Source organism: Zerene cesonia, chromosome 8 (genome assembly GCF_012273895.1).
Source record: "Zerene cesonia ecotype Mississippi chromosome 8, Zerene_cesonia_1.1, whole genome shotgun sequence".
Classification (NCBI taxonomy): Eukaryota; Metazoa; Arthropoda; class Insecta; order Lepidoptera; family Pieridae; genus Zerene; species Zerene cesonia.
The window spans coordinates 5,676,576-5,687,164 of NC_052109.1; the positions used below are offsets into that span (position 1 = coordinate 5,676,576).

General features: G+C 33.6%; 4 protein-coding genes across 4 annotated transcripts in view; 3 read left to right on the top strand and 1 right to left on the bottom strand.

The window, feature by feature from the left end:
• Positions 1–2,821, top strand: part of LOC119828665 (DDB1- and CUL4-associated factor 5) — an 8,652-nt gene extending 5,831 nt beyond the window's left edge. Inside the window, 4 exon segments of the mRNA XM_038350900.1 lie at positions 1–30; positions 449–548; positions 623–706; positions 785–2,821. The exon segment at positions 1–30 is cut by the window's left edge and continues 5 nt beyond it. Coding sequence (XP_038206828.1) covers positions 1–30; positions 449–548; positions 623–706; positions 785–1,443 — 873 coding nt within the window. The 3' untranslated portion in view covers positions 1,444–2,821.
• Positions 2,822–3,624: 803 nt separating this feature from the next.
• On the top strand, positions 3,625–5,574 carry LOC119828489 (tubulin--tyrosine ligase-like protein 12). The gene has a single exon (XM_038350651.1). The coding sequence runs from the start codon at positions 3,706–3,708 to the stop codon at positions 5,542–5,544; it is 1,839 nt and encodes a 612-aa protein (XP_038206579.1). The 5' UTR covers positions 3,625–3,705; the 3' UTR covers positions 5,545–5,574.
• LOC119828490 (zinc finger protein-like 1 homolog) lies at positions 5,559–7,464 on the bottom strand. The gene is made up of 6 exons (XM_038350653.1): positions 7,227–7,464; positions 7,035–7,146; positions 6,756–6,949; positions 6,324–6,564; positions 6,085–6,208; positions 5,559–5,941 (listed from the first exon to the last, which is right to left on the bottom strand). Exons 1-6 carry the CDS (start codon positions 7,326–7,328, stop codon positions 5,758–5,760), a joined length of 957 nt encoding a protein of 318 aa, XP_038206581.1. The 5' UTR covers positions 7,329–7,464; the 3' UTR covers positions 5,559–5,757.
• Positions 7,465–7,916: 452 nt separating this feature from the next.
• LOC119828415 (28S ribosomal protein S5, mitochondrial) lies at positions 7,917–10,459 on the top strand. The gene is made up of 7 exons (XM_038350554.1): positions 7,917–8,167; positions 8,244–8,463; positions 8,646–8,779; positions 9,077–9,171; positions 9,252–9,387; positions 9,530–9,729; positions 10,047–10,459. The coding sequence occupies exons 1-7, from the start codon at positions 8,023–8,025 to the stop codon at positions 10,401–10,403; spliced, it is 1,287 nt and encodes a 428-aa protein (XP_038206482.1). The 5' UTR covers positions 7,917–8,022; the 3' UTR covers positions 10,404–10,459.
• Positions 10,460–10,589: the final 130 nt, after the last annotated feature.

Genomic DNA, 10,589 nt, shown 5'->3' on the forward strand with positions numbered 1-10,589 from the left:
TCGCACTCGCTCTACCGCTCTACTGGCAGGGTGAGTTTCTTTTTGCTTATGTCGGTGAGCTCTAGCACCGCCCGTGAAAATTTGGAGAGGCGTCAGTCGATAGACGAACAGACCTTATGCCTCTACAAATGGCAAAATTAAAATATTAATTTTTTTTCAAAAAAAAAAAAAAAAAAGGTTAACATTCGTCCACACACTGTAAAACTTGGCGCAAACATATATGTTTGCAACTTTATGCGAATTCCAAATTAACACAAACTCTAATATCTAAATAAATAAAAAGGCTCTTCCACAAATGCCGTTTGCGTAAATTCATGTCCTTGCAATCATTTTTCGGTCACAACTTATTGTTCCTGTTTTCTTATTTTTAATTAATTTTTTTTTCGTATAGTATATGGATTAATAATCTTATTGAGAACCGATTAACCTATCAATTATGATATTTCAGATAATACGACCACTTCGACGTCGCTTAAGTCTTACACGCTCCTCAAAACGGAAAAGTAAAGTCAGCAGTTTTAGAAAAACAATGAATTTAAGGAGTAATGGTAAGAGCGAGTACCATGCGGTCTTATGTACAGAAACAATAAGAATTAATTCATCCAGGTATATTTTATTACAGGAAACACAATGGCACAGGACAGTAGTGACAATAATAATTTTTCAAATTTTGATGAGAATTTGGCTTTACCCAGCACAAGTACAGGTAAATAAACTGAAGCTTTGGCGCCAAACTTTAGAAATACATCATAACGTTTTCTAATTACTATTAATGTATTTTCAGGATATAGGGGTCAAAGTTCATCAGCCTTGTTTAGAATAGCCGAAGTCGATTCCGATGATGACCAATCAGTAAGCAGCCGACCCATATCCCCACGGAGTCAGAACAACAATCAGAACATTCCCACAAATTTAATTAGTATCGTCCCGACACCAATAAACGGATCTCGGGACTCCTTAGGCGATTCATTACGGGTGGAACTGCCCAGTTCTGAAAGCACACACTTATCACAACCACACGAAAATCGTTTGCGTATGAATTTAAGGCGCTCAAGAAGGAATGGACGACATAGTCTGCAACGTTCGGATTCCAGTGAGTCGCCGACGCCCAAAGACGCATCAGAACGAGCCTCGACTTCCGTCACAGAATGTTCTTCACCCAAACTAGGTTATAATAGGACGGTGGCGCGACTGATGAACGAGACGAATGAGAGTGAGCTGGAAAGCAGTTGCAGCACGGAGAGCAGTCTGTGGCCGGCCCCGGACACTCTCGGCACGCCGGACAGCGGTGTGGGCACCGTAGTAGGGAGCAGCACTAGGAACAACCAACCTCCCAACGATGACGTGTCCGATGATCCGGAATATCAGGTACTTAAATTTCGACAGCGCGTGAAAAAAGCGCGGAGGAATTACCGAAATCACATGGATTCAGATTCTAACTGAACTAGTTTTTAGATAAAGTTTATTGTTACGTACTTTCGCTTTGGTTTTCCTGTTGTGTCTATATCTTTAAACTTCAATGGTGTTTCTTAAGAAAACACGGTATGTGGTCTATCAATTATTCTTGATTCTTTGTCCTTATTCCATAATGGTATTTTAGATAAATCGAGATTTGCGTGGCTTCATTTTAAGTCGCGTATTCCCGATAACATTGAATATATTACACGGTTCATATGCTTACGACCTTTTGGAGCTGCGTTACGCTACAAAAGTTATATTGGTCATTTACGTCTCAAACAGTTTCATAGTATGCTGCTCCATTTCAAAAGGTAAAGCAACAGGATATGAATCTTAGTAATAATATAAATTATTTTATATATTATGTAAGCACGTGAAATCAGCATTTCGCCGCACTACGTGTGATATTAATTAGTCAGTATCTCGATGTGTTGGTGTAAATGTTTATAACTGGTTAATATATTATAGTTCATAATATTAAACGTTTTCAACTAATGTATTTGTTACATGAGAATTTTTCATGTTGCTTCACCAAAATGTTGCTACAAAATCTTTGTTCCACAATATTGTACTATATAAGTATCAAATGCTTAATTGTTCCGGATGTTATTGTTTTCTTGAAGTGCTTAGTCGCAACAGAGCGATTTTATGATATGATTTTTCCTAGAGATGATAAGGAGTCTAGAGAGTAACAACTTTTTAACACGGTGAAAAATCTCTTGCCCGTTAGAATTATCTTTCCTACGCGGGCGTAGCCATGGGCGGGAAGATAATTATCTCACATTTTCCGAATTTAAACGTTATATGGGACAACTTCATGGGATCTTTTACAACTCGAATTTTTATTAAAATTTCATTTGATCTGCTCCTATTGTTTGATATACTTAATATAAATATGTATTTGATTCCATAGTATGCCTACTTACTGATATATTAAAGCCTATGATGTCTCAACAATAACAAATGATCTATTGTAAATAGTATATTAAGTGTTTATTATAGAAATTTGAACATTCGTGGCATTATCATTATATTTTTTTTCAATATTGCCATAAGACTTCGTTCAATAATTCTGTCATCCATTTTTATAGTTTCGTACTAAGGTTCTAAGTGTGGAATCCTCTTTCAATAGATAAAATACAAGCATAATGTGATCTTTCTCTTTGAAGCACGAACATTTTCTATGTACCTATACTTTATATAAATATTAATATATTTTGCAGACTCTGCTTTTGATGGTAAATTGTTTAAGAATTGTGATGTTATCCAATAGTAATTAAATATAATGTATTTTAGTTTGTAAGATATGCCAATGTTCCCTGAAAAGGTTGTAAAATAATATCTGTACTGATAAATATATGGATTTAAAAAATGTCTTCTTGTTGTTATTTACCTATTATGTAGATACTAAATATTACAGTCCCTGTGCGTTGCGCTAACTTACTCTTGTAAATTAGCGCGACGTACACATACGCTGTAATCCCTTAATACCGCCTTTTGGAATTTAATAACATGGGTTTTCTAAATCATATATTTTGTTACTTCTGATGGGTTTATGACTAATTTTTTCCCCTTGTAATAAAATGCAGTTCCATACATACATATGAATAGTAACAACTTCGGACCACCTGCCGTAAAAACCATTTCCATCCGCACCATAGTCATTGACTCACACTTCGCTTCACCCTTAACTTCTTTCTGCGTACGATGAAGTTTGTGAACGACTTACAAGCTATTCCCGAACAATAACGACAGTGGGGCCTTCCAAGAAAAGAGCGTGTATGTCCCTTAACGGCCGCTAAAGCACCTCTAACCCCATAGTGTTTATGGACGGTAGAGACCACTTGGTAGTGGCGTTCGATGTATAAAAGTATAAAAAGTAATATGTAATTACGATTAGAAATACAATGTACATTCAAGTTATGCCGTGAAAAATAGCAAATCGTCATCTCACGTTAATTAGGATCAGCGTTTTCTTCATTACTATATTATAATGTCGTAAGAACCGCGAACATTGTCTAGAGAGTAGACGTTTTCGGCTTTTATTTAAGACATTGTCCTACTGTATGCTTCTCTATATACTGTGGCTTTAGTAAGCAGTCAAACTGACTTTGATCGCTGACAGTGGGTGTCATTACTCAATGCTTCAAAATTTAAATTGTCACAATTTTTCTACTGCAATGTGAACCGCATAATCAGCCATAGTTTGAATTTCTTAAGGAATACACCGGTTGTATAAGTTAAACAATGGATGGAATTTCCAAGTTCAACGAGTTTTTAGCAATTCATAAACCCCAGCTTGTTTTATCCGGTGTCCCAGAACATTTTTGGCACACAATCAGTAAAAAACTTCAAGATCAAATTTTCGATTCCGGTTTATCGTTCCAATTAGTGCAAATAGACTATGAGGACGTCGAGAGGAAGCCGTATGATCCTTTATGGAGTGTCATAGCTATACGAGACATCGATCGCAACGATCCAACTCACGTATACCTCATTGATCATGCCTGGACTTTTAAGGTTAGTCATATAAAAAGTAATCTAAGAAATGTTCCAAGTTTGTTGGACAGAATGTGTAATTTGATGCAAATATCATGCGACACCATAGATGAACAAATTGAGGAAGTATCAAAAAACGTTTGGAAATTTGCAAATACTTATTCAATTGCTGGGAATGAGTTTTCAATTGAAGATAGAGTCCCTGTTTGGTACATTATGGATGAGCTGGGTTCAGGTATTACACATTCAGATAATCCCAACTTCCGTACTGTTCCATTTATACATGTTCCTGATCAAGTCACATACACACTTCTATTTCCCACAAAAGATATTGAAGAAGGTGAAACAGTCACAAGAAATTTTGTTGAAGGCAACTTTCAAGACCCCATGCAAAGGGAAGCAATGCTGATTCCATGGAAACATTATGAACACTTTGATGATATCTTTACTCAAGATGAACCAAACCGAAAGTATTTCTTAGAAGGGCACCTCATTGAGACTCTTCCTGATCTTGATTTACTTGAACAGACACAAATTTCAATGAGAACTTTAAAAGTCTACTCGGAGTATGATATTATAAATGAACATCTCACATCTAGTACTTTTGAGATTGTTCATAATGAAGTTGAGGCAGATATATTGTGGTACACTAGTCATTTTAAAACATTTAAGGAATTAAGTATTGATACTCCGCATAAGTTTGTCAATCAATTCCCATTTGAATATGTTATAACGATTAAGGATTTACTAGCTATAGTTGCCAGGAGGTTTGCACATAAAACTATTGATCTCTCTGAATTAGAAACAACTCCTCTATGGCTGCCAACTACTTTTAATATGAAAACTGAACTTCCCAAACTTGTTGCATATTATATGCAAAGGAAGAGATTGGGTTTGAACAATCATTGGATTTGTAAGCCCTATAACTTAGCTAGGGGCCTGGATACTTATATTACTGACAATCTAGATTTCTTATGTCGTCTTCCTTTGACAGGCCCAAAAATAGCTCAAAAATATATTGATAATCCTGTCCTATTTCAAAGACCTGATATAGGATTAGTCAAGTTTGATGTGCGGTATGTTATTCTTTTAAAATCTGTAGATCCAACACAGGTATATGTGTACAATAACTTTTTCTTAAGATTTGCAAATAAAGAATATGATTTGAGTAATTTTGAAGATTATGAAAAACATTTCACTGTTATGAACTACACAGAAGGAGCACCTCTGTATAAACTGCTGTGTGAAGATTTTATTAAGGCATGGAGCAATCAATACCCTGATTACAAATGGAAGGATGTAGAAAAATCTATATTCAATATGATTAAAGAGCTGTTTATGGCAGCAACGTCTAAACCACCTCCATTTGGAATTGGAAAGAGTCCACAATCAAGAGCACTTTATGCAGCTGATATTATGCTCTCTTGGCATGAGTGTAATGGGCGAAAACTTATTCAGCCTAAGTTACTTGAAGTGAATTGGATGCCAGACTGTAAGCGTGCTTGTGAATACTATCCTGATTTTTATAATGATATCTTCTCATTATTGTTTTTGGATGCAAATGTTGATACATGCACACAAATTTAAAAATTCAGTATTCTGTGATATTCTATAATGTAGCCAAAGAAACAAAATTTTTATTCTAATATTTATTACATTGGTTGTACAGCTTTTGCACGATATTTATTAAAACTTAATTGTATGCCTCAAATTTATACACATTTAAGAATTGCTTGATTTTATACGACAAATATATTAATACATTGTTATTAATCATTAAAATAAATAATTATAACTAGATTAGTTTTTCTGTAACACTCTCCTGTCATCACCACGTAAACCACCAAATGGATTTTCGTCATCAATACCTCTATCGCTCAGTATAACAATCACAATTAGTAGAATGAGGACAATGAAAAAAAAGAGCCAATAGCGTCGATACATAGGTCCAGATCTCCGGATGCGTGAAGGAGGCAGTGTATTCCTATAAAATTTTCTAAATCAGTACCTTTATCGTGCAATATAATAAAATAAAATAAAAGTATACTTAAATTGTCAGGACACATTTTGAACATTGGGATTAAACTTGTAAATAGGAAAAAAAATATTGTTTTCATAATTACTTACTTCCACCACCGACTTAACCACGCAAATGTAGACTTTTGTTTGTATTTATTTTCGTCGTGATCAAAATTTAATAATGGTTTGGAATGCTCATCAGATTTATAACCTTTTCTCGCTATTTGGGCACCTATAAAAAATGTTCTAATTTATGCCAAAGTCAATAGGTAAATTATTTGCAAAAAAATTGAAATGTCAAGAGTTTGTTCCATGCATTTTGTACACACAGACTATATTTATTGTACCTTGTAAATTATCATTTCTCTTCATTGATGTACTATCATAGATATTGACAGGTTCATCTGATATTTGAACAATGGAATGTGGTGTGCTTGTAGCTGAGCGATTCACAGCTTCATCATCACTTGCCCCCACTGGGGCTTCTCTCTGAGAATCTATAGTGCTGTTTGTAAAATAATGGGACTGTTCCATGGGTGACTGGCTACGTCTTGAGAATGCTCCTTTTAAATCTTGTTCTTCTGAAAGCTAAATAAAATGTATATTATTTAGTTTTGATCTTACACCAATATAACAACTGAAAAAGTGTAAACAAGGGTTGTAACTTTATTTCAGTTCAATTTTAAAAAACAAAAACAATATATATATTTATTTCATTTAACTAATCAACAATTTTTATATATATATTATTTAAAAATTATATACTGGTGAGTACTCACTAATGGTAGACCAAGGCCTGCTCTGGCCCAATTGACTCCAGCCAATTTTTCTTTCAATACATCAGCAACAGGTGACACAAGGTTAGGAGGTGGAAACACGGGGGTGGCGCACGAGGGGCATTGGTAACCGGCAGGTGCCGTCGTGCGAGGAAGCGCACGGTAGCGAGACTCGGCACATTCCCAGTGAAATACATCTGAAATATATCACAAAAGGAAGTGTGAAAATCAATTATAAACATGAGTGAAGTTATATAAATGCCATACATATATTAAACTTACGATAGCAAGTGAGACGTATACATTCACCATCAGCTAAACTTTTCGTGCAAATTTCACATATAGGATTGTAATCACTGTCTTGCAACCATTGAAGATAGGATTGTATTATGCACTGAAATTAACATGAGTCAATATAATTGAATAAATATGTTAGAGTAAGCATTTATATCATATTGCATAAATATAAATTACCTTTGGATGGTTCGTGACCATACAATATTCGCAAACATTTACCCTATGTTCGAAACAGAACTGGTTGGTTACTCTCCTTTTAGGACATTTGCAAAGACCCATCGTTAGTTTTTATCTATATAAGCCAATTCAAAAGGGTAACTATTAACTAAAGCATTTCTTGGTCTTGAGCTGAATGTCGGATTTATTGAATTTTGGTTTGGAGGCTGTCTGCTGTCTTATAACTGTCAAGTGTCAGCCACGTACAATGAAATGTCAAAATAAAATAGGCGTATTATGAGTACTATTCAACGGTACAACATACAATTTATACATAATCATGTCAAAAGCTGAATTAAATGTAATGATTAAAGCATGTTAATCATTATTTTTAATCACACTTTCGTTGTTTTTTTTTCAAAAGTGAAAATGTAAAGCAGCCACTACTTGATACTTGACTAATTTCGTTGTTGCGCTACTACCTACACAATTACATGACTTGCTTACCTAAGTACAGGTATTTTTATTTTATATTTATATTATGAAATTGTTATCATTCTTCTATCCCGGGTCACTCGTATTTGTATGAATACATCATACGTACACAGCAAACTAAACAGGCATTAAATGAGCGGAAATAAGCAAATACAGAGTGATCTGGGTATGAGTAATGGTAACATTATTATAAGACAGATGTCGATGTCAAATTTTGACGACTGACGTTCAATAATCAATTTTCAAACTATATTAGGCTTGCTTATTTATTGTTTGAATAATAGGAATGAATTAAAATTTGAGCTTTTAAGCTCAGAATAATATGGCTACTAAATTATTATCACTAGCAAATATTGTGAGGAGCCCTTTAAATCTTATATTGAAGCAGTCTAATACCCATATAAACTATGGTAACCTAAAAAAATTTTCTACCTCACCAATAGTATGTGTAAACTTCTTCAATAAATGTGAGTATAAAATCAATAAAATCATAACAATAAATTTTTGGTATTTTGAAATTTTTTTACAATGTGACTCTTTTAGTGCCTGCAGAAAAGTTATGGAAGTCTGTAACATCTGTAAGTAATGCTGGTGCCAAAAAAGGTCGTGGAAAAGGTGCTGGACGTATACGAATTCGGGACTTGAATCGTGGACAAATGATAGGTGTGGGAAAAGTTAACATGTTATGGCCAGGTCTCTCTGCCCCTGTTATCCGAGGAAGAGAATTATTAAAACAACAGCGTCTCCCTGATGACCCAGAAAGGTACAATATATAAACAGTATTATTTAGTTTCTTAAATTACCTGCTGTAATGTTCTATGCATCTGCAATGTATAAAATTGTTGTTTGTTTCTTAATCTTTCATCCATCCTAATAGGAAACTGTTGTTTTTTTAACATATTTGACATGAAAATTCTTATTTAAATGTCCGTTGAAACATTTTAGAATGGAAAAGCTGATAAAACTTCGAGATTCTATGACTAAGTTTAGAAGATTGAAATTAAATCCAATTGAAAGAGGTTGGTCTGGTGCCCGTATGCCTGGCCGTAGCCTCGGACCACCTGATCCAGTGGCAGATGGTATGCTGACATTTTATCTTTTATTTTTTTTTCAGATATTTCTATACAACAAAAAGGTTTAATTTTTATTGACTTAATGAATACTATCTTGATATTAAATACTCATTGTGCTACATGGTTTTACTATTGTACAAGCAAGTATTTCTGTAGCTTATATGAGATTCTGGTCCATAAGCCATATCTTTGCAAATATAATCAAAATAACAAAATCCATTGTATGGTTCACAGATGACAGACAAACAGGTGAAGGTAGTCTTTTACTTTTGCTGTTTTTAATATGTTATTTTTTGTTTTCAGAGGAATTTGTTGGTTTTGATACAAAAGTATTGCAACTGAGATCATTGCTTATAATGAAGGGAACTCTGGGTAGGACAAGAAATTATCAAGCTATGGTGAGTACTCATAGTCTTTTAAATAATAAAAATTTTGATTAAAAATGATGTTTTTATTGTGGTGTTGTTTCTTATTTTAGGTTGTGACAGGTAACGGACAAGGATTAGCTGGCTTCGGAATTGGACGAGCAAAGGAAGCACAGGCTGCTTTGAGAAAAGCAAAAAATAGGGCAGGAAAGAAACTAATGCATTTTGACATTTATAACAATCACACAGGTACTACAGGATTACAAAATATTATGAAATGCTTACTTTTTAATGTGTGTGTTTCTCTTGCTACAATGTTATTATTTAGTAGTAAAGCAGTTTTTCTCCAATTCTTTTAACAAAATACACATTTTGTTTGTATTTGTTTCAGTTTATCATGACTTTTATACAGCTTTCGGAAGTACAAAAATATTTGTACAGAAAAAAAATGAAGGCTATGGTTTAATGGTGCATAGAGCAATTAAAGAGATTTGTCAAGCCATCGGTATCAAAGACCTCAGAGCTAAAGTTGAAGGGTCTAAAAACTTACAACATGTTGTTAAGGCTTTCTTTATTGGTCTCCTCCAACAGGTAATTATTTAAACAACAACTCATGTAATTAAGAAACATTCTAACTATTATCACTTTTATATAAAGGATTATAAATAAAAATATAAACTATATGTAATGTTTGTTTTTACTGGTTATATCAGTGGCATAAGATCTTATGTGTTTAAGTCAAGTCTATGAGGACAGTTTCAAGAAGTTCAGAAGTGGCAAGAAATTAATAAAAATTAAAATTTTGTAAAAAGTAACTCATTTAAAATAATTCTTATAGATTGAGGTAAATTAGACACATTCTTTATTCTCTGATAGTTATTAGAATAATTTATTTTTCCAATTTTCAGAGAACACATCAACAACTTGCAGAAGAGAAAAAATTGCATTTGGTTGAATATAGAGCTGAAAATGAATATTATCCAACTGTAGTAGCAAGCCCCTCAACTGTAAGGACCAAGGAAGAAATACATAAAGATGAAACATTGGATTTCATTCGATATGTGATGAATGACAAGGTTATCCTAAAGAGGAAGAAGTTTCCGCGATTCTATGAATCAATGCCACATTATGAACTCTTTCTTAAGAAATATGAGAAATACAGAAATCATGAGAAAATTCGTCATAATTTGAAAGCAGAGTATGGAGAGGTGAAAAGTTTCCTTAATGATAAGTACCCTGAAGAGAAAGTTGAGACAGAAGCCTAGGTTATGTTTATATTAGAATAGAACTGTAGATATTACAATAAATTTATTTAAAAACTTTGACATTTTATTTAATTTTATTCTTATAAGGTCCATCTCTAACCTTATAAATTTTTTTTTTTTTTGAACATGTTAATGCAATCTGTTCCAGGAACATTCAGCAAATGGTTATATATGTCAATTGTCTTG